The sequence below is a fragment of the Stomoxys calcitrans genome, chromosome 2 (genome assembly GCF_963082655.1).
Source record: "Stomoxys calcitrans chromosome 2, idStoCalc2.1, whole genome shotgun sequence".
Lineage (NCBI taxonomy): Eukaryota > Metazoa > Arthropoda > Insecta > Diptera > Muscidae > Stomoxys > Stomoxys calcitrans.
In genome coordinates this window covers 163765282-163790083 of record NC_081553.1, presented here as the reverse complement: position 1 = coordinate 163790083, position 24802 = coordinate 163765282, and the positions used below count along the sequence as shown (strand labels likewise).

Sequence of the window (24802 nt, the reverse complement as noted above, 5' to 3'; positions counted from 1 at the left end):
GGCGAATGAATAGAATGATGAAAAGGAGGAAATCATATTTTGTGTTGAAACATTTTTTTCCGGAGTCGAAAAAATTATCTCGACTTCGACTCCGGAACAATATTTTTCCGACTGCCTCTCTCAGATCAGATCCAGTCACCGGCACTCTCCCCATTTATTGAGTCAGTGTGATTTCTTTTGATGGGGTTATTTGACATCCCTGGTTTATGTCGATCGAGCACGGCCCATAACACCTTAAGAACAACATTCGTGACGCCATTGCCAACATACTGATTGATATGCTGCAAAGAGTGGACGCGAATTTCAAAAAATCAACTTAATCAGTGTATGGACAATGGGGGTCGCCATTTACCCGATGTAATTTTCAAGACTGCATGAAAAACATTGGGATATTGCATTCCCAAGTAAAAAAAAAGGATTAAAACAATAACTGAAGTACTTTTGTTCTTATTGAACTTTCAAATAAGTTAGTTTCACTGGCGCACCCTGTATCTATGAAGCATTCTTTTCTTGTTAATGAAGCCAGTGGCTATAACTCTCAGTTAAAATTAAGTAGAATACATTAAACCAAGAGGTAATTTTTTCGGCAAGTCGTAATGGCATAAAGCCCGTTCTTCATTTCATGTATCACAGCAGTTGAATCATTACCATTCCTTCTCCGAGAATATTGCGATACATTTTATATAAATAATAACATATATATTTACAAATATTGTTAAATGAAAAAGATAATCCAGTTAAAATCAAATACATAGATTAACCGACAACTCAATTACGAAAAATGAAGAACAAATGAATAGAAATTTACTATATGTCAAGAGAATGTTTTTGAAATATCATATATCAACGTGTAAATTGTGTATACAACTAATGGAAAATATATAAAGGCAGAGAAGACAAACATGCAAAACCAAATGCAATTACATGCATACACATACATAATGGTTATTTTATTTTGGAATGATATGTATATTTAGGAAACTATATATTGTCTACAAATACATGGAACATGCATAGTAAATAATTATGACTAGATAACACTTACATTCATACAAACTTATCTACATATGCAGATTTAAAAACAAATCCACAAACATACATAAATAGTATCTCAATAAGCAACCAACCAAAATTTTAATATAGATGTTAAACTCAAAATGATATGTAACACGTTGAACATTTTGAAAGAGAAAGGCCTACCCGAAGAAATCCAATTATTTAAATCATTACGAAGTATATGTATATTCATATGTGCACATGCAACAGTACATTCTTATGTACATATATGTATGTATACAATTAAACAAAGAGAAAAGAATAAAAAATAAACAATGCAGTATCTACACACATACATATAAAGACAATTGCAAATCGAAGCAAATATTAAAAAGAAAATACTTGTTTTATTTATTCGAATCCTGAAGGCATCAACGCATGAAAACCCTACTGAGGCAATTTCTAGAAGCCTAATTGACATTTGCTGTAACTCTGTGGGGTGTAGAAATAGAAAAACTCATAAAATAAACTAAGTAAAAAAAGTAAAAGCGTGCTAAGTTCGGCCGGGCAGAATCCTTGAAATCCACCACCATGGATTTTGCTAAAAATTTATGCAAATTACTTTTAGGGGAAGGGCATAACTTTACATACCAAAATCTGTCAAATAAGCAAAAATTAAAGCTTCTGGGAACCGAATAAGGATAATTGGGAGACCGGTTTATATGGAAGCTATATCAGGTTATAGACTGATTTGAGCCGTACTTGGCACAGTTGTTAGAAGTCATAACAGAACGCCGCCGCAGAAATTGCGGGTTGTAAGGGCTAAAGAAGTCAAATCGGAAGATCGCTTTATATGGGAGCTATATCAGGTTATGGACCGATTTGAAACGTACTTGGGACAATTGTTGTAAGTCATAAGAGAACATTTTGTGCAAAATTTCAGCTAAATGGGACACAAATTGAGGGTTGTAAGGACTCAAGAAATCAAATCGGGAGATCGGTTTATATGGGAGCTATATCAGGTTATAGACCGATTTGAACCGTGCTTGGCACAGATTTTGGAAGTCAAAACAGAATACTACATGCAAAATTTCCGCCAAATCGTACTAAATGTATGGCTTCCAGGGGCTCAAGAAGTTAAATCTAGAGAATGGTTTATATGGGAGCTATATCAGTTTATAGACCGATTTGGACCGTACTTGGCACAGTTGTTAGAAATCATAGCAGAACACCGCATGCAAAATTTCAGACAAATTGAACAAAAATTGGGGCTTGTAGGGGCTCATGAATTCAAATCTGGAAATCGGTTTATATGGGAGCTCTATCAGGTTATAGATCGATTCGAACCGTACTCAGCACAGATTTTGGAAGTCAAAACAAAATAACACATTCAAAATTTCAGCCAAATCGGACGAAATTTGTGGCTTCCAAGGGCTCAAGAAGTCAAATCTGGAGATTGGTTTATTTGGGAGCTATATCAGGTTATAGACCGATTTGGACCGTACTTGGCACAGTTGTTAGAAGTCATAACGGAACATATTGTGCAAAATTTCAGCCAAATCGGGTGAAAATTGAGGCTTCCAGGAGCTCAAGAAGTCAAATTGGGAGATATGGCCCATTTAGGTTAGGTTAGGTTGAAAAGAGGGTGCAGATATTAATCCGCCCCATGCCACTATGGAAATACACCTAAGCCAGTAATTGGCTTGTTGTGCGCTCTAAAAACTATAAAGCAACCTCTAAAAAGAAAATTTTAAGTTAGGAATTCCGTGCTACTTACAAAATCATTAATTGTTTTAATACCACTCCCCTAAGTTGGTTAATGTCTGGTATTGTGTCTCCACCTAAGTGCCGGTATCTGTTAGACGCGAAAGCCGTGCAATGTAAAAGGAAATGCTCCAACGTCTTATCTTCTTCCCCGCATGCTCCACACATGCTATCACTTGCCGCAACGATTTTACATAAATGAGCTCGTAGTCCTATTTGTCCCGTTATGATACCAATAGCTATACTGACCTCCTTCTTACTTCATTTCAGTAATAGCCTCGTCTTCTCACGATCCGGATCCCCATCCTACCGACCATTTCGCTGTTCCACAATGCATGCGCATTCATCGCCTACTCCCTTAACTCAGACTGCGACGACACGAATGGCTTCGGGTTAACCAAGTTAATTGACGGCAGTCCTGTGGCCTTCGACGCCAAATCGTTTGCCCTTTCATTTACTCTTACTCCGTTATGGCCCGGCACCCAAACGATGTGGATTTTGCCGTCCTCATAGAAGGCGTTAATCTCCTTCTTACACTGCAAGATTGTTCTTGACCTTACCGTTCTGGTTGTTATTGCCCTTATGGCAATTTTACTGTCGGTAAAGGTATTCACGCTCGATGTCCTCGCGTTAGCACCACACCACCTCATGCATTCTGTGATCGGCCGAATCTCCGCCTGCAGGACCGGATTATGGTCAGGCAGTCTATAACAGATCTCAGTCCCTGGGTTCTCAATGTAGACCCCAGGCCCACTTTGTCCTCTAGCTTTGATCCATCCGTGTAACATGATCTTCCAGATGGCAATACTAGGGTTCCGTCAATCCAAGACTGTGCCGATGGGAGCAGTGCCTCGCACTCGACTTCAAGGTTCATCTCAGGTATCCGATCGGAAACCTCTTCCCTTCCTTCCAAGTTTCCAATCGTCGCCTCGATTATACCCCAATGGTATGAGCTGCTCCCATCCTCAATCCATTCTCCCATCGCCTTAAGTCTCATAGCCGCAGTGGCTGCCTCACACTTAATATGTATGTCAATGGTTTGGATATCTAGAATAGTCTCCAGTGCCCTAGTGGGCGTGGTCCTCATTGCTCCGCGTCCTTATGTTGCACTTTTTCTCCATTGCAGTCCACCAAACTACTGAGGCGTAAGTAAGTATTGGTCTAATCACGCTCCTGTAGAGCCAGTGGACTACCCTCGGATTCAGGCCACATTTCGGCCCCCTTCTACATAGTGCCCAACATCTGTGAGCCTTCTCAGTACGCTCCTAAATGTGACACTTCCAATTCAGTTTCCTGTCCAAGATCACCCCTAAATATTTGACCTTGTCAGAGGAAACGTGGTGCGTTAAATTCGCCCACCTTCGTTTTCCTCGAGAACATGCATATATCAGTTTTTTCTGGGTTAACATTTGCAATCCCCAACGACTTACATCAATATAAAGTATCTACGCAAAATTTCAAGCGCCAAGGTCTACACGTTCGACCGCTATCGTGATTAGGACAGACCGATGGACGGACATGGCTAGTTCGATCAAGAATATATATACTCTATGGGGTCCCAGATCAATATTTCGAGGGGTTACAAACGGAATAACTATTGTAATAACAATAGATTAGTATAACCCCATCCTATGGTGGTGGGTATAAAAATAACTTGAAATGATCATGACAAATTTGATCAGAATTTAGTTTATTCTTCCTTATTATAAGGATTACTTTTTTGATTGAAGAAAGAAACGCGAATGCTATAACGGATCCTATGCATTGAAAATAATTGCATCTGCTGCAAAAATTCGAGTTTGGTTGATAATTTTTATTTCACAGACGCTCTTTTGCAAAAAACTTCGATATAAATACGACATATAGGTGAGTATTTAAGTTTCATAATGAAAATCGAAGTAACATAACTATTGGGTTGCCCAAAAAGTAATTGTCGGTAATATAGTAGTAATATAGTCGGCGTTGACAAATTTGTTCAACGGCTTGTGACTCTGTAATTGCATTCTTTCTTCTGTCAGTTATCAGCTGTTACTTTTAGCTTGCTTTAGAAAAAAAGTGCGCGAAATTTTGTTTACATTTGTTTGTTTGGCGTCAATTTTAATATGGGTACGACATGTATTGAAAGAAATTCATTTAACAAACCGAATCAACGCTTGTGATATGCACCTTAAACGCAATGAATACGATCCGTTTTTAAAACGAATCATAACTGGAGATGAAAAATGGATTGTTTACAACAACGTTAGTCGAAAACGATCATGGTCCAAGCATGGTGAACCAGCTCAAACCTCTTCAAAGGCTGATATTCACCAAAAGAAGGTTATGCTGTCTGTTTGGTGGGATTGGAAGGGTGTGGTATATTTTGAGCTGCTTCCAAGGAACCAAACGATTAATTCGGATGTTTACTGTCAACAATTGGACAAATTGAATACAGCCATCAAGGAGAAGCGACCAGAATTGGTCAATCGTAAAGGTGTCATATTCCACCAGGACAACGCTAGACCGCACACATCTTTGGTCATTCGCCGAAAACTAAGTGAGCTTGGCTAGGAACTTTTGATGCATCCACCATATAGCCCTGACCTTGCACCATCACACTACCATTTATTTCGATCTTTGCAGAACTCCTTAAATGGTAAAACTTTCGGCAATGATGAGACTATAAAATCGCACTTGGTTCAGTTTTTTGCAGATAAAGGCCAGAAGTTCTATGAGCGTGGAATACTAAATTTGCCAGAAAGATGGCAATTATATATTTGATTAAAGTTCATTCGACGTTTTATTAAAAATGCATTTACTTTCTTTTAAAAAATCCGCAATTACTTTTTAGGCAACACAATATTAAGGCCCGGGCCTCCCGGAATTATTTTGTGAAGACAACATTTCAATGAAATGGTCTCTATATACAAAATTTCAATGAAAGTTTCTCTAAAGACCACATTTCAGTGAAATATTCTCTTTATCATTGATATATTCTCACTTTCGCTGAAATCGAGGTTCTTAGCACAGCTCCCTGTGCTAACCTTGACATACGTATTGAGCAGCGTTACCTTGCCCATTATTGTGACCGTTTTTAATCAATACCCCTATTTTAATTCTAGAGCCCCTTGCCTGAGGAACTATCGTCCACATTGCTAAAGTCTGGAGGTTGCAGGAGACTGAAAACACCCTGCCACAATCGAAACAGGAGGGGGTGGACCCGACTAGCCCTATGTGGGTGGGTCACAGAGTTTGACTGGGCTCAAAATGCGCTCCAGCGGGGAAGCACGGAACTCAGAAAGTACTTCGACAGCAGCAGCTAGTGAAGCATCTAAGGAGAAATCGTCCACACCGCAAGTGTCCAGTATTCTGAGGAAGAGTGGTTCCACTGCTTTCTCACCTGCCCCTGGCTCATCATGACAAGATCTATCGAATTTTGTGAGGATGAACTCTTGGCAGAATCAGAAGACGTGGCTAACACAGTAGTGGTGGAAGTTCTAAATCCTGACTTTGGTCCGGTTTTTACAGATAAATTTCCACCATTGTGAGGCCGCCTTGGCTGCACTAAATGTCCTTCTGATGGCAGGGGGATTTGACGTGGTTCTTATCCAGGAACCACGGATATGTGGAGGAATGGTTCGTGGACTAAGAATTTCGAGATTTAAATTACTCAAGTGTTCGGGGTATGGGAGACACAGAGCCGCTATTCTTGGAAAGAGCAGTCTAAATGTCTTTTCTTCTTCCGTCGCTAAGCACTGAAGATTCAGTAGAAGTCAGCCTTGAAATAAATAAGTCTCATTGCTTCCTTATATATATCACACGATTCAGAGATGCCGCCTTCAAACCTTAAGTTGCTGGTTGAAACCGTTTCTATAAGTTGCATTCTGGCGATTTTTAATAAAGGGGATAAACCGATCTTACAGGCAGGAGGTACTAGATATTACATTTGTATCGGAAGATATAAGTGGAAGAATATGCGACTGGATCACCACAGCTTCTCTAATCATCGGAATATTAGTTTCAGTCTTGAAGAAAATACTGCAGAAGTGGTCTCTCGGCTAAACAGAAGAAAGGCGGATTAAGATAAATTTCGGCACAAATTCTGCACGTCTATCCCCTTCTAGACCAGAAAAGGAAGTGGAAACTATGGAGGTTTTAGACATATTGGTCATGCGGATCACGAAGGCCCTGAATGACTCGCTTACGTCAGCATGCCTTAGTGCCAAGCCAAGGGGCAAACAACGAGGATACGTGGAGGATACATCTGAGGCCTCTAGGTTAAGGAAGATTCTGCCCTTGAGACCTTTTACGGTGGGGTATATTTAGAAGTCAGAGAATGTATAGACAATGTCTTGTGAGAAAACACTAGAACTACTCGCTGATACACATTTCCTGGAAAATTCTCCAACTGATAACGCGGCGCCAGAAGAGATTGTTGCTGGAGGTTATTAGGGATATTGTACCTGAGCCGAAAATCCTTTGGGCGACTCCTTTAAGTCGCCAGGCCCTGGTGATGTATCACCAATTGAATTACAAGCTGTGTCTGATAGACTTGTTCCCTGGCTTAGGGAGATATACTCTGCTTGTATCAGAATGTCATATATACCTGTGGGATGGAGGGACACGAAGGTTATTTTCATTCCGAAAACAGGAAAACCCTACCACTCAAAGGCGAATGATTTTCGTCCTATTAGTCTGTCATCCTTTATGCTGAAGGCTCTTGAGAGGTTGATAGAAACATATCTTAGGGCAAAGATCCATGGAGATCGCCTGTCGCGGCAGCAGCATGCATAAAGGCAAATCCACTGAAACAGCCCTTCGCAACCTAGTCGGCTACATTGAGGGCTCTCTTGCTGTCAGGGAATATACAATGGTAGCATTTCTTGACATTGAAGATGCTTTCAATAATGTAAAACCGACGTCAATCATGAAGAAGTTGGAGATTCTAGGCATCAACTCTACCATAAGAAAGTTTATTAATAACTTACTTAGTTAAAGATGCATTACTGCAGGATCGGGATCTGTTTATCTAAAAAGATGGGTCAGCAGAGGAACACCTCCAGGAGGTGTACTGTCTCCTCTACTTTGAAAAATATCCATTAACAATATATATATATAAAGCCATACAATATATATATATATATAGCCCCTAACCGTGGCAATTGCGGTTAGGGGAAAGTTTCCCAGCACTCTAAGAGATATACTTCAGGAAGCTCTACGTGCAACAACAAAGTGGGTTACCGAAAGTGGTCTAGGTATAAATCCGTGCAAGACAGAAGTGGTTCTTTTCAGCAGGATTTACAAGTTGCCTACAGTAGAACCTGTCTCCTTGAGTGAGGAGAATGTTTCATTTACAGAAAGCGCAAAATACCTGGGTGTTTTGCCGGGCAGGAAATTGAACTTCAAATCCAACATTTTGGAAAGGGCATGAAAGGCCACTCTTGCCGTATACACCTTCAAGACAGCCATTGGCAAAAGTTGGGGGTTTAGACCACGTGTGATGCATTGGGTATATACTATAGTTTTCAGACCAGTGTAATGGTGGACGGCGCTTCAAAAGTCCACCTACTGCTCAATACTTAAATGGACCCAAAGGATGGCTTGTTTGTGCATCACAGCCGCACTGAGGACGATACCATCTGATGAACTGAATTTATTGCTACATCTTATGTCTCTGGATACTATGGCTAGACAAATTGCAGCGACCACTGCCGTGAGGTTAAGGGAGCTCTTTGGTCATGTGGCGGCTACGAACAATGTGTTATCCTTGATACAATATCCGATGTTCTAGGCAGTGTGGATTACACTCTACCTGAGTCGCTTTTTGATAAAAATTACTGTACCACTAGTCTTGATAGAACCGATTGGAACTGCGATATCCCTGGTTATATAAGTTACATAGACTTATATACGGATGGTTCCAAACTAGACGACCAGGTTGGCTTTGGGGTGTACTCTAAAATCTAGAACTGGTCATATCGAAAAGGTTACCCAACCACTGCTGTGTGTATCAAGCGGAGATCCTTGCAATTAAGGAAGTGGTGGAATGACTAATATATTGTATAAAGTCATAACGACGATTGCTAAAAATATCTTCTCAGACATCCAGGCAGCCGTTAAACCCCTGTAGAACGTATTTCTGAACACAAAAACCGGACTCGACTGTCGCAGATCTCTCAAAGAGATGGCTGAACAGTTCAAAATTCACCAGGTCTGGTGCCGGGCCACAGAGATATCCCAGGGTATTGGAAAGCGAACGAGCTTGCTAGACTAGGAACTTCCCTACACATTCCAGAGATACTGGAATCTGTGGGTATGCGTTTTGCGACATGAAAGCTAAGTTTTCAGTACCAGGCCCGAAGGGCAACGAATGATAGATGGTCACAAAGAGGGGGATGTGAGCATTCCAAAACTATGTGGCCTAATCCAGACTTGAAGAGGTCTACCGCTTTGCTGTCACTGGCTAGAACAGAGGTCTCAGTCATTGTGTCCGTCCGGTCACTGTCTAATCGGAAAACATGCTGACAGACTGAAGGTTGCCAGCAACGACTTTTGCAGAAGCGGTGAGGACATCGAAGAAGGAGAGACTATAGAACATCCTCTGCGTGTGTATCCCTCACTAGCACTTTAGGTTCTCTTTTCTTTGAGAACCTGTCTGATTTAGCGGATGTGAACATTCACAAGTTGTTGGGCTTTTTACAGCTTTCTGGATGTTTCAACGGTAGGAACTAGAAGGCATCTTTCTTCTTCTGTTCCTGTGATATCACAATGGACGAAAACGTCTATGTAAGTCTGATTGCAGACTGCCACTTAACTAACCTAGCCTAACCTCACGTGACCATTCCAATTTACCAATAAAGGGGGATTTCCAAAATAGAAAAACGAGATTTGCCGGGAAAACTTTTTATAAAAGCGGGACCGCTGAAACCCACCATATACAATAACAATTAACAACTTTTAACCAGAAATGTTATATTTTTTTATTGGTTCTTTAATAAATTATTAAAAAACTATTCAAACTTTAAATTATGAATATTAAATTATTATTTGCATTTGAGCAATGTATCCCTTAGTTGTGTTGACTGTGGTTTTAAAAGTTGGTGGAAATCTCAGCATGAAAAGTTTATTTAACATTTTTATACACCAAAGGATGGGGCTGTAGTAACTTCTTCATTCTGTTTCGAATTCTTGATTTGGATCTCATGACATTTTAAATCGACCTACCCATATCCGCCCGTCCTTCCGTCTGTCAAAAGCAATCTAATTTCGAACGAGTAAGGCTATCGGATCCAAATTTTGCACAAATAACTCTTATTTGAGTATACCGGTTAGGATTGTAAATGGGACAAATCAGTCCATTTTTAGATATAGCTCCCATATAAACCGATCTTCCGATTTGACATGTTGAGCGTTTGAGAGCGCGCTTTAACTTGTACTTTGATAATATCGCTTAATGCAGTTATTGTAAAATGTGATTTTTCGTTGGTCCGAAAGTTATTAACTGAGAAAAAATATTTTTTACAGATGTCGGTGTTTCTGGTAAACCCAAAACATGAACGACAATGTTAAGTAAAGAGTCGAAATACTTTATTAGTTGGACCCAACGCATATAAACAATTTCATATTATTCCAGTCGTCGATTTTATCGTGTTACATACTATTTTGAACAACTTTATTGGAAGAAAAGATAATTGCTATCCTCTTCAAAAAATGTTTTCTTGAAATGCTATCGGCAAGCACTTTTTTTTTCTCTATAAAATAGCGGAAAATTTTCCGAAAAATCGCCAGTTTCTTAGGAAAAGCGGGATTTGGTGAGATTGAAGAAATAGGAGGGATGGACGTCAAAAAAGCAGGATAAACCCCCAAAAAAGGATAGATGGTCACTTCACGTATGGTGAATCTACAATATCTTGGATAGAAGCAACGTTTATTGTGGCACAAAATTGATATTCATGAATAAATGAACACTTTTTAAAATACAGAATTTGCAATACTTTTTGTAGAGACCTCGTATATATAACGGATCTCACATCAGGCCACCGTAGAGCAGAGGTGAGCATGTCCGCCTATAACGGACATGGCGAGAACATCATGAAAATTTTCAGCGGTGGTTATCCCCTCCTAATGCTGGCGACATTTGGAAGGTATTGTACCATTTGGTATGGCAGCCATGTAAAGGCGAGGTTTGTACTCTGCCAACCTATCTTAGGCTTTGAAATTATTTCCATATTACATGTAAAGTTAACTCGGCTAACCCTAATGTATGTAGGTACTTTTCGGTGCTGACTAATTACCAGAGTGTACACGAAAGAGCATAGGGCCAACAGCCATAGACCATGTTCATACAAGTACTTTGCACACAGCATACAACATTTTAGTTGGCACGAAACGATCATCCCAAACGGTTCTCGGTGAAAGATTTAACGCTTCGAAGAGTTAACGAAAACTCCACGCCAATCAAATAGTGACGAGCTGTTTTCACGAAATAAATCCCAAATACAAATTCTATAAGTTGGCTGGAAAGCAAAAAGCGAGATTCGCAACCTCATCATCATCGATAGATGGTTGGGAATAATAATTTTAAAAAGAGCCTTGATCGAAGTACAAATTTAAATGTCCGGCGGTAATTTGAAATAGAATAGAATAGTGCGGTGTGTTTCTAAAGTGCATTTCAACTTTTTTCTCCTTCTGATGTTATTAATTATGCGATTATCAGTGGAAACGGTATGGTGCTTACAAAAAATTTCTCGAGGTCATAAAAAAGAAATTATAATAATAATTGCGCTCTAATTAAAATTTGGTCCAAAATAACAAAAACCAAAAAAAAAATTGCATTGACATTTTTATTTGGAGCAATAAAAGTTTTTATTTAAAATCTATCTCTCAAGCTTAGAGTGTGTGTGCGGGTGCGGGTGTGAGTGTGCATATGTATGCATGTATGAGTGTTTTTTATACATTCCGTTTGAACGATTAACGGAAGCGTAGAGGGAAAATAATCGCCAAACAATTACAATCCATTATGGCCAATCATCAGCACCAAAGCGGCAACAACGTCACTCGCGTGCTTCTAACATTTTACATTGGAGCATTTCTGTCGCCGCCAGGGAGATCGTCAATGTCATGTAGTGCACATCTGATACACATTGCCGATGAGCATCATGAGTTTCGATCAAGTGTCTTGGGGAGACCCCATTTGCCTCCGCCTTTACCACCACCGCCGCCGCCACCACTCTCTCCGCCACAGATGACCCATATCCCCGGAAGAGAGTTAACACCGGCTGAATGTATGGTAGATCTTACAAATGATTTGGCCTATCGCATTCTCCACTATCATTCGATCTTAAATAGGAACAATTTTGCATTTTCGCCGACTGCTCTTATGAGCGTTCTTGTTGCTCTTTACGAGGGTTCCACTGGAAGGAGTGCCACTGAATTGAAGAGCGTCTTGCAGTTACCAAATAATAGGGATATTGTTCGAGTAGGATATCGCGACATACATCGACGACTAAGGGTATGTATGACAAATCAGAAAACAAATTGCAACATTTTACTTGGAACGAACCGAAGAATGGTGGTATATTAATTTTGGGATCCAGTTTGTTTGCAGACCAGTTTTGCAAACACTTTACCAACAAAAGGATACAATTTTGAGTACAAAAAAAAAAATTTAAGTAATAAAGAAAGAGCGTGCTAAATTCGGCCGAATCTTATATACCCTCCACCATGGATCGCACTTGTCGAGTTCTATGCGCGGTATCTCTTTATATCAAGTTATAGTCCGATTAGGACCATAAATGAATGCTGAACATTGTAGAAGTCATTGTGTAACATTTCAGTTCATTCGGATAAGAATTGCGCCTTGTAGGCTCAAGAAGCAAAATTGGGAGGTCGGTTTATATGGGAGCTGTATCAAGTTTTTGATCGATTCAGACCATATTAGACACGTATGTTGAAGGTCATGAGAGAAGCCGTTGTACAAAATTTAGAGGCTCAAGAAGTCAAGATCCCAGGTCGGTTTATATGACAGCTATATCAGATTATGTACCGGTTTGCGCCATACCTAGCAGAATTTCAGTCAAATCGGACGAGAACTGCGCCCTCTAGAGGCTCAAGAAGTCAAGACGCAAGATCGGTTCATATGGCAGCTATAACAAAACATGGATCGATTTGAACCATACTTAGCGCAGTTGTTGGAGGTGATACCAAAACACCACGTGCAAAATTTCAGTCAAACCGGACTGAAAATTTCAAGCGGCTAGCTTTACTCCTTCGAAAATTAGCATACTTTCGACAGACAGACGGATGGACATGGCTAGATCGACTTGAAATGACATGTCGATCAGGAATATATATACTTTATGGAATCTCAGACGCATATTTCGAGATGTTACAAACAGCATGACGAAATTAGTATACACCCATCCAATAGTGGAGGGTATAAAAGCCATGAAACTTCCAACCAGTGTACAAATTGACGCACAATAATGGGGCTCCAACATCGCATGTTTTTGCTTCGATCGCTCAGCCGTCCAATTATAAGACATAGGTGTGTCGTTTCATAGCGCAAAAAAATAAAGACTACACAGAAAAAAAACCATGTTCAATTAAGAAAATTCGAATTGAACATTCAATTAGAAAATTCACTAAAATCGGACCTTTAAACGAATTTGTATTATTAATTTACAATTTTGCAATTTGGATTTAATACAAGTCAAAACATCCAATTAAAGTTTTTATTAACTCAATAATCCGATTTATTTGAATGTTTTCCCTTCTTTTGAATAAAGTTTTTATACCCAGCACGATAGGATAGGGGGTATATTCATTTAGTCATTCCGTTTGCAACACAATATCCATTTCCGAAATATCCATTTCCCACCCTACAAAGTATATATATATTTTGGATCATCGTAAAATGTCCGTGTGTCTGTCCGTCCGACTGTGGTAATCACTCTACAGCCTTCAAAAATCGAGATATTGAGCTCAAATTTGGCACGGATACGTCTTTTTCCAGCACGCAGGTTAAGTTTTTGAACGGACCAAATGGAACCATATTTAGATATATCTGCCCTATAGACCGATCTGTCGATAAAGGGTCTGAAGCACCTAAAAGCTTTATTTATTACCCGATTTCGCTACAACTAAAAAATTCTAAGCCTCCTAACATTCGACTATAATTTGGTTCAGATCGGACTATATTTAGATATAGCTGCCATATAGATCGATCTGCCGGTTAAGGGTCTGATGTCCATAAACCTTTTTTTATTACCCGATTTCTTAAGCTTTCCGCCAACCCACTCAAATATGGTTCAGATCGAACCATTTTTGGTTATAGCTGCCATATAGACCGATCTGCCGATTAAGGGTCTGAAGCCCATAAAAGCTGCGCTTATTACCCGATTTCGTTGAAATTTTAAATAGTGACTTGTTTTAAACTACCCCATATCCAACCCAAATATAGTTCAGATCGGGCTATATTTAGGTATAGCTGCCATAGAGACGGTTCTGCCGGTCAAAGGTATGAAGCCCATAAAAGCTTTTTTTCCCGATTTCGCTGAAATTTAAAACAACGTGTTGTTTTAAGTTTCCTGACATCCGACTCAAATATGGTTCAGATCGGGCTATATTTAGATATAGCTGTCATATACCGATGTGCCGATTAAGTGTCTGAAGCCCATAAAAGCCTTATTTATAATTTCGTTGAAATTTGAAATAGTGGCTTGTTTTAAGCTTTCCGATATCCAACCTAAATATAGTTCAGATCGGGCTATATTTAGATATAGGTGCCATATAGACCGATCTGCCGGTTAAGGGTCTGAAGCCCATAAAACTTTTTTTTTATTACCCGATTTCGCTGAAATGTCAAACAACGAGTTGTTTTATGCTTTCCGACATCCGACTTAAATATGGTTCTGATCGGACGATTTTTGGTTATAGCTGCCATATAGACCGATCTACCGGTTAAGGGTCTGAAGCCCTTAAAAGCTTTATTTATTAGCCGATTTCGTTGAAATTTTAAATAGTGACTTGTTTTAAGCTTGAAATCAATATAGCGGTCAAACGCATAAAGTTAAACGCTTGAAATTTTGCGCAGACACTTCTTATTGAAGTAGGTCGTTGCGGTTAGCAAATGGGCCATATCGGTTCAGATTTGGACTTAGCTGCCATTTAAACCGATCTCCCGACTTGACTTTTCTAGCCGCAATTTTTGTACAATTTGGCTGAAATTTTGCATGTAGTGTTCTGTTACAACTTTCAACAGCTGTGCCAAGTACTATCAAAATGGGTCTATCATCTGACATAGCTCGAATATAAACTGATCTCATTTCTGATTCTACTAGACCACAGCAAAGCCTTTGACACAGCGAACCATAATATTCTTATCTGGAAGCTTGACAAACTTTTTCATTTCTCCAAACATGCTTATAAGCTATTGTAATTTATCATACTTAATCCGTCAATGTTGGCGATATAACATCTGCAACAGTTGATGTATCAAGAGGGCTCTATCCTTGAGGTCTGTATCCTTGGTCCCTTACTTTTTTCTGTGTATATAAATAATTTATCTATCTGATATTCGGATGGATTGTAATATGCAAATGTACCCTGACAATGTTCAGCTTATCTCCAGCGCCATACCAAATTGCGTACAATCATGTATGATAATATTAATTGCGATCTAAATGAAATTCAGAACTGGGCGAGTTAAAAAAGTCACTGTCTCAATCTGTCGAAGACAAAGCTAATGAAAATCTCAAAAAAAACTAGCTACCCAAATTCCTCCAGATAGAGCTACTCTGAACAACTCGGTTATAAAAACTGTTGATTCATCATTCGAGAGACTTCAACAAACGGAGAGAAAGCTTCAATAATATTGCTCGCTACATATTTAATAAGAAAAGGAGAGAACGAATTTCTCAGTTCGCCTTCAAAATATTCGGCATTTGTTTCGAAAACTCATTGTTCCTCAAAGCGAAATGCGTTATTTTGTTGCAAAAAATTATTTGCCTTAAGCTGCCAAAATATATTTATGATCATCGCAATTTTACTCGATGTGGCAGAGGACTAAATATTATTCTACCACGCTTCCGTACCTCAAACTCTGAGAAATAACTTTTAATCAACAGTATGTGACTTTGGAACCGTTTGTCATCCAACTTCCAAACCATAAGTAATGCCACACTCTTCAAGAAAACAATTTTCAAATACTTCGTTTTAAATATAATTCCTGAAAAAATTACTTATATTGTTTAAATTTTATAATAATATTATTATTTTTTATTTTTCTAAAAATACATATTCGATGCAATCCACTCTTTAAATTTAAATTCATGTATAAGAATTTGATATTGTAATGACAGGTATCAACAAAACAAGCAAACAAATAAACGTGGATCCTCAATGAATCCCATCTAGGTCTTACTCGTAAACAGGCTGTTCTCTCTCTTTGTCTAGCCCTAGCCTCTCCTCAGTTTAGATGTATTATAACATCGTCTCTTCCTCAGTCAGGATCCGTACACCCAGACAAAAATACATACCAAACGTGCTCATTAGATTACTATACGGTATTGGTAGCAAATCAGCACCGTAGGGTAACAAAGCAATACCGCATGGTGTGGATGAACGTAAAATGTTTAGTACCCTTTGGTACTAGCCTTATTACCGAACTGGTGTTGGTTTAAATACCAAACTGTTATTGTTTTAGTAACAAAACGTTATTGGCTTTAGTACCAAACCGTTATTTTTTTAATACCACTCTTGTTATCACCTGTATATCCCACACCAAATGAACCAAAATAAAAAACCATTGAATATAATTTTAATTTTTTTTATTTCGGTTATGTATGCTTGTTAATAATTGCAAATAATAATGATCCACATCCACTGATTCTCAGAAGTGATTTTTCATTTGATTTCAATTATGTTTTTGATATAGATAACTTTCTTAGAGCTTATGCTTGTGCATTTTCACAGCTTTGGGTACGTTTTCACGCATACAAATCGTATGCAAACATTTTATTAAATTAAAACAAATAGTTATTAATGGCGTCAATAATTTAAGAATAAAACTAAACAACGCTTTTTGCCGCGTTGCCACGAATACAAATGTGACACCGACAATTCTTAATAACCTCCTTCGTTTGGTATTAAATTGATACCTAATGGTATTAAAAATATTTGCCAATTACTCGAATAAAATGATATCAGCCGGTATTGGTAAAGTACCATTCTTTTTCAATCAGTGTAGTAGACTATTTATTGTGGCAACCATAAGAGTGGCGGTAAAACGCCCCTTGAGGAGTCTCCTGTGTTACATTAACGCTATCGACCTGTTCACAGAAATGATCTCTTCGGTCATTCAGGGTTTCTCTTAGGCTGATTTCCTTCCTCCAAGCGAACGACGGTTATTGAAAGATCCCACTATTGCAGTCGTAATCGTATTGACAATCGGAGCGTCTAGCTTTATTCCTTCAAAAGTTAGCGTGCTTTCGACAGACAGACGGGTGGTCTGGAGGACGGAAATGGCTAAATCGACTTAGAATATCAAGGTATAAAAATATTCTTTATTGTTTGTTTTATTTAGTTTGCATCACTAAAAGCGAGCCGGGCTTTAATGGGGCCAAGTTTTAAATCGAGCTATCGGTCTATATGGCAGCTACATCCAAATCTGGACCAATTTGAGCCAAGTAGCATAAAAATGTCGAAGAGCCTAACACAACTCACTGTTCCAAATTTCGGCGACATCGGATAATAAATGTGGTTTTTATGGGCCTAAGACCCCAAATCGGCAGATATGTCTATATAGGGGCTATATCAAGTTATAGTCCGATATAGCCCATCTTCGAACTTAACCTGCTTATGGACGAAAAAAAAGAATCTGTGCAAAGTTTCAGCTTAATAATCTCTATTTTTAAAGACTGTAGCGTGATTACAAGAGACAGACGGAAGGACATGGCTAGATCGTCTTTATTTTTACGCTGATGTAGAATATATATACTTTATAGGGTCGGAAATGAATATTTCGATGTGTTGCAAACGGAATGACAAAAAGAATATACCCCCATCCTTCGTTGGTAGGTATAATAATGGGAGACACCAATTAAAAAATGTTTATTTTTGGCTCTTTGGGACTCTCATTGCCATGTTTCATAACATGTATACGCGTCCGCTTCAAAATCGTTCGATTATCTGTCGTAGACACATAAAGAAATTGTTTTTGTCAAAGTTTGAAAAAATGTGTGTTAAATAACATGGTAGTATAAAATATATTTATCTGCATATCACTAAGAGATCATTTTCCAAAATCTCTTAAAAAACTCTTTGTTTTTCCAACAGATTTTTATCGAAATATTTTATTGGACAATATTATTATTTTGCGAGTGTATGCAGAAATTACAATAAGTGAGGTTATTATTTGGTTAAAGTAGGTCAGAGCCTACAATAACTTATGAACACTGAACAAAGCTTTTTTAAACCCAATAGTAGGCTATTAAAAGTTTGTGAATACGGTTTTTGGGGCAAATACCTATTAGTAGTTTATAAAGCCTCCGTAACTTTTTGTGAATACGGCTGGTTACCCTTAAATTTTTTAGTGGAGTTTGTAATTTTTGTTTAACCTGTACGTATCATAAATCGATAAAACTTGCATTAACTTATATTGAAGCCAAGAGAGATTATTTTTTATACCCTACTACTGTGGTACAGGGTACTATAACTAAGTGAATTTGTTTGTTACATCCAGAAGCAAGAGAGAAAGACCCATTGATAAGTATACCGATAGATTCAGAATCACTTTCTGATTCGATTTAACTATGTCCGTATATTGAAGTTGGAAAAAATCGTTTTTGCAAGAGGGGTTCTCTTATAAGTTTCGACATTACTGGTGAATTTCATAGAAATCGGCTCAGATTTAGTTATAGCTTCCATATATATGTTCGTCCGATTTGGACTAAAACTGCAATTTTATCGTCATTTGTAAACCGATTCTCACGAAATTTTGCACGAGGGATTCTCTTATAAGTCTCGACATTATTCGTGAATTTCATAGAAAGATTTAGATATAACACCCACTACTCTAAATCGTCCGATTTAGACTAGTGTTGCAATAATTGGGCCATTTGTTAACCTATTCACACGAAAATTGGCACAAAGTTTTCTTTATGACTTCCGATATTGATGTTGAATTTTATAGAAATCGGTATAGATATAGATCCCATATATATTTTCGTCCGATTTTGAATAATACTCAATAATTTAGTAATTTGTAAAACGATCTTCACAAAATTTGACACGAAGGCTCTTATAACCCTTCTGGTGGTTGATGAATTTAATAGAAATTTGTTCAGTTTTAGATATAGCTCCCATATTTATGCATCTCCCGATTTTAACTTTTAAAGCCTTTGCTAACCCATTTATTAATAGATCTTCTCAAAAATTTGCACAACCATTAACATAGCAAATTAAGGCAAATTTTAAATTCTTAGACATAACCTGCATATCCAATGGATATGAAAAGGCCGGCTTCGTCCGAATTAGCCTGCCCTTACTTGTTATACCCTACACCAATACTGTCGTACAGGGTATTATAACTTAGTGAATTAGTTTGTAACACCCAAAAGGAAGAGAGATAGACCCATTGATAAGTATACCGATCGACACAGAATCACTTTCTGATTCGATTTTGCTATGTCAGTCCGTCTGTCTGTCTGTCCGTCCGTCTGTCTGTCCGTCTGTCCATGTTAATTTGTCTACAAACTACAGGTCGCAATTTTCATCCGATCGTCTTTAAATTTGGTATGGGCTTGTTTTTCGGCCTAGAGACGAAGCCTATTGAAATTGGAAAAAATCGGTTCAGATTTGGATATAGCTCGCATATATTTATATGTTCGTCCGATTTCCAGTAATACAGCAGTAAAATGGTCATTTGTTGACCGATTCTCTTGAAATTTGTTGGGAAGGATTTTCTTCTGACTCTCAATATTACTGGTGAATTTGATAAAAATCGGTTCGAATTTGAATATAGCTCCCATATATATTTTCGTCAGATTTGAAGTAATACAGCAATAAAATGGTCATTTGTTAACCGATTCTCTCGAAATTCGACAGGAAGGATTTTCTTACTGGTTTTTGTACAATTTATGGAAAAGTACGTTTTATCGACTGTTATCGGATATGTTATTTTTTTTTCAATGAAGATCTTTTGAGTCAGACTTTGCATCCCATCAACTCATTCGCGGATGTCACCAACCTCTGTAATTCATTTGCTTCGACCATGGGCCGAGTCTTCAAGAAATTGAGGACAAGATGCGGACTATGGATTATAAACTCAGCCGGAACTTACTGGCCATTTTGGAGTGTGGTCGATTGAACTGGGTAGTTTGTAATGCACATAAACCCAGTGCGGTTTATGTTGAGCAATTCGATACTCTTGATGTTCTAGGAATGAGGATGGAAATCATATATTCGAATTTTCTTTCTTTCTCAAGAGGTGCAAAAAGCATTTCCCTCCATCTGATCTTCTCAATATTTCTACAACCTTTCAGGCCAAAGACTATATACTAGCTGGACAGGGTACGCTCCGCTACGCCTTCTTTCACTCTCTTATTTTATCTGAGCCCCATACGGTCACGTCAGGAAATAAGTCCTGTTTGGGGATGCTGGTACGGCCTTCCAGATATTTCGCGCTAATCTGGATTTTATATTGGTCCTCTTCTTCCAAATATCTTTCATTGGAACCTTATAGTGCTATGGTCGGTAAATATGTCCGGTATGGGGGTGAGGCGGATTCCCATATATCAGATTCGTGCTCTGGTCTCATATACCTTTCATTTGAGTCCCATATTGTCATTATTGGTTTTTATTTCATTTGGCTAATGGTTTTGGAGGCGGGGCGACTCCCTAGATATCCCACCCTAAATAAGGATACAAATTTCTGTATATAACAAACAAAATTTTAACAAACTAAATTTCGCTAAAATTGCCCCACCCATCTCCGAGATCTGGCGTTTTTGAAAATAGGGTATGGGGAGGGTCCGCCCATTAAAGTTTGGATGTTAGATCTGCAACATTCTCTTAGATTTGGTGGTGGATTGGAGTAGCCAAACTCTTTGCCCCGAAAGTGGATATCAGATTTATTCTCCACTCACAAAAAACACATTGAAGCTGCATATTGCTATAGTCGGTATATATGTGTGGTTTAGGGGTAGTTTATGAGGTGAGGCGTCCCTGAAACACTTGGCCATGAAACAGATACAGATTTGAGCCCCTTTTTGCCATAATCCACCAATATGTCCAGTTTGAGGGGTATGTAAGGTGGGGCAGCCACTCACGTACTTAGCCTTTTAAAATAAAAACATGAGCAAATTTCTTTAATTTGAGCCACAACTGTCATTGGTTGGCCTCAAAATTGGATATCAAATTCGATTTCTACTATCAAATGCCTGTTATTTATCGACATGGTAGGCAATCATGACCGGTTTGAAGGGAGTATAGAGGCGAATCCTGAAGTAATATCAGCATCGTGCTAGAGCACGATTTTGTTTAAGCCCCATAATGTCAAGCATTTAGAAGGAGGCTATCAAAATATATTCATATTCGGATCCACACTAATTAATTTTTTTGTATTGGTTATCTACATTCAAAATCATATTTCAAAGCGACCACTTGGGGTACCACATTCTTAAAGATTCGCGGGTCCTCCTGTGTCCATCCGAATTTATGACCGTTTAGATGGTTTTTGGGGGAGGCCCCAAATTCTTATAATAGATGTGTACACAGCTTCCAAATATCTTTCGTTTGATACCTATATTGTCCCAATTGGTAAACATGTCCTGTTGTGGGGGGGGGGGTGTCTCCTCAGACACCATGGAATAAATTGTTATATCAGCAATATACTCTACTTTTAAATACCTTTCATTTGATATCCATATTGTCCTAATCGCAAAATTTGTCCTGCTGGGGGTGGAGAGGGCCCTCAGATACCAAAAAAATTATTTTTAGTGTCAGATTTGTATTCTACTTTCAAATATCTTTTATTTGATACCCATATTGCTCAAAGCGGTTAAAGGGTCCTGTTGGGTGCTGTTTTTGGGGGTGGGGGCTCCCCAACACTTAGGGTAATATTTTAATGCCAAGTTCGTACTCTACTCTTAAATACCTTTCATTTGATACCCATATTATCCCAATCGGTACATATGTCCGTTCGGGTGGGTTTTGGGATGGGGCGTCTCTCCAAGTTATTTGACCCCAATTTTTTTTACTTTTGTTTTTTAATTTCGTGTTTTTGGAGTACCATAAGATGTCATACAAATTTTCGCTTAAATCGGTGCACGCATCTCCGAGATCTGGCGTTTTTGGAGAGCACGACTCCATTCACTTTGGAACCAGCAAGAAATAGGAATAGTACCAATTTTAAGAAATAAGTCTAATTCTAAAAGAGTATTTCTTAAGGTTGGTACTAATCTTTTTAGTAAAAATAAGATCAGGATTGAAAATTGTAATTTTTCAAAAAAAATGGCCATTACAGATAATTTATTACTCAAGCCGAACGTAGAATAGATGTCCAAGCGCCTCGATCTTCTGCGCTTCTTCCCCAATCTCTGACGCCCAGTTTCAAGATGTTGCTCTCCACTTGGCCACTCCATCGGAGTTTTGTTCATCTCCTTTTGGGGTTTCTTTTATGGTCGCTTTCAAAAGACTTCTATGCTATCGTAGTTCATACGACGCATATATTCTCAATTAACGCAAACTGGTCCATATATTTTACGAAGGATTCTTCTCTCACTCCAAGTATCGCCCCATTTGCTTTCGCAAGTACCCATGCTTCGGAGCAGCACGGGTAGTATCAGTATTTTATATTGTGTAATTTTTGTCTGTCGAGATATGGCTTTGCTCCTCATCTGCTTGATCAGTCCAAAATATCATCTTTTAGCCAATGTTATTCTTCGTTTTATTTCAAAACTGGTGTCGCGGTGCCGAGGTAGATACAGTTGCGACAATCTCAAAGTTGTGGTTACAAATTTTCTCTATTTTCTTTATCTGATAGGGTTTACAGGGCTTTGTGGGAATTTATATCATCCACTTTGTTTTATCTCTATGTATTGCCTAACCTAATTTCGTTGATTCTCTTTCGATACTTTCAAAGGCTGCGATTGCTTCTCCCGGTGACCGACCCACAATTTCGATGTCGTCGGCAAAGGCAAGTACAATAGCATATGTTCTTTTATGAGTAGTGTGCCATGCCTATTAACACCCGCATATAATCGGAGAGGTTCTGTCCTATTTTAAGGAGCGTGCATCAGCAGGCATGGCCTGAAATACCTTTGCACGTATAGGGCTGTCGAAGGCGGCTTTGTAGTCAACAAATTGCGCAGATGAGCTGATGCATATGCTTTATCAGCGAATCGCCTTCGGTCTTAAACAGTTCAGCCGGCAACCCATAGGCTCCTGCTGCCTTACTGTTTTTCAGCCGAATTACTGCTACATGGCTACATGCCATCACTAGTTATTGGTTCTGCTGTGTACTCATAACCATCACCTTTGGAAATCAGCAGCTGGGAAAAATGTTATTTCCATATCCTCAGCACACTATCTGTATCAGTCACCAGATTTTCTTCTTTATTTCTGTAGGAGGATGTGCCTGTACCAAAGCTTTCGATTTGATGTTTAGAGGCCATGTGTGGGAAAAATTAATTTTCGGATGTATTGCAAAGAGTAAATCAAAATTAATATACCTTCAATAGACCCATATACGATTCGACATAGTTTATTTTTCTCTACCGTTTTAGCACAATTCTTGCACGTCACGTTCTAAATATTATGTCTGCCAACATGCTTACACTCAGGGAAATTTTTTTGAAAAAATAGTTTTTGCGTGCTGAAAATTGGAAAGTTGACCTGACTGCTGTCTTAGCAACCATAGGGCTGGGTGTATTCTAGTTGTTCTCAAATGTCCACTATCCTTCATTCCCTACACATGTGTGTGTTTACTTAACCTAAACTTCAGCAATCAGGCTGCTGCTCTGAAATTGCAAAAATGTTATTATTACAGATACTCTGTCGTTAAAAACATCAAAATTCACGGCAAACAATCAGCAGTCGGTGTTCGCTCTTATCAGCTGACCTATAAGTGTACTGAGTATAGTCCAAATATGTATATTTTACTCTGAAGACATGCTTTTGTCAATAATTCGCCATTAAAAAAAGAGAAGAAATGATGACATATTAATCCACTTCACATAACATGCTGATGAATCTGGTTGGTAGAGAAGTAATCACGATACGGTAGTCCGTCAATGTTTTTCAAAACTGCACATTTTGCAATTTAAAATACAACATTGTTTTTTATACCCTCCACCATAGGATGGGGGTATACTAATTTCATCATTCTGTTTGTAACTCCTCCAAAAATTCCTCTGAGACTTCATAAAGAATACATATTCTTGATCGTCATGACATTTTAAGTCGATCTAGCCATGTCCGTCCGTCTGTCCGTCCGTCCTTCTGTCTGTCGAAAGCATGCTAACATTCGAAGGAGTAAAGCTAGCCGCTTGAAATTTTGCACGAATACTTCTTATTAGGTGTAGGTCGGTTGAAATTGTAAATAGGCCATATCTGTCCATGCTTTGATATAGCTGCCCTATAAACCGATCTTGGATCTTGACTTCTTGAGTCACTAGAGGGCGCAATTCTATTCCGGTTTAGCTGAAATTTTGAATGAGGTGTTTTGTTATGACCTCCAACAACTATTTTAAGTACGGTTCAAATCAGTCCATGACCTGATATAGCTGCCATATAAACCGATCTTAAATCTTGACTTCTTGAGCCACTAGAGAGCGCAATTCTTATCTGATTTGGCTGAAATTTAGCAAGAGGTGTTTTGTTATGACTTCTGTGCCAAATATTGGTCCATAACCTGATATATCTGTCATATCAAAAGATCTGGGATCGTGACTTCTTGAGCACCTAAAGGTCGCAATTATTATCCGATTTGACTGAAATGTGTCAGTTATGGTCTGAATCGGTCTATACCCTGATACAGCTCTTATATAAACGATCTCCTATT

General features: G+C 38.6%; 1 protein-coding gene across 1 annotated transcript in view; it reads left to right on the top strand.

The window, feature by feature from the left end:
• The first annotated feature begins 11131 nt into the window (after positions 1-11131).
• Positions 11132-24802, top strand: part of LOC106084264 (uncharacterized) — a 39698-nt gene continuing 26027 nt past the window's right edge. The window contains exon 1 of the mRNA XM_013247838.2: positions 11132-12250. Within this exon, the coding sequence (XP_013103292.2) occupies positions 11759-12250 (492 nt within the window). The 5' untranslated portion in view covers positions 11132-11758. The remainder of the gene's footprint in view (positions 12251-24802) is intronic.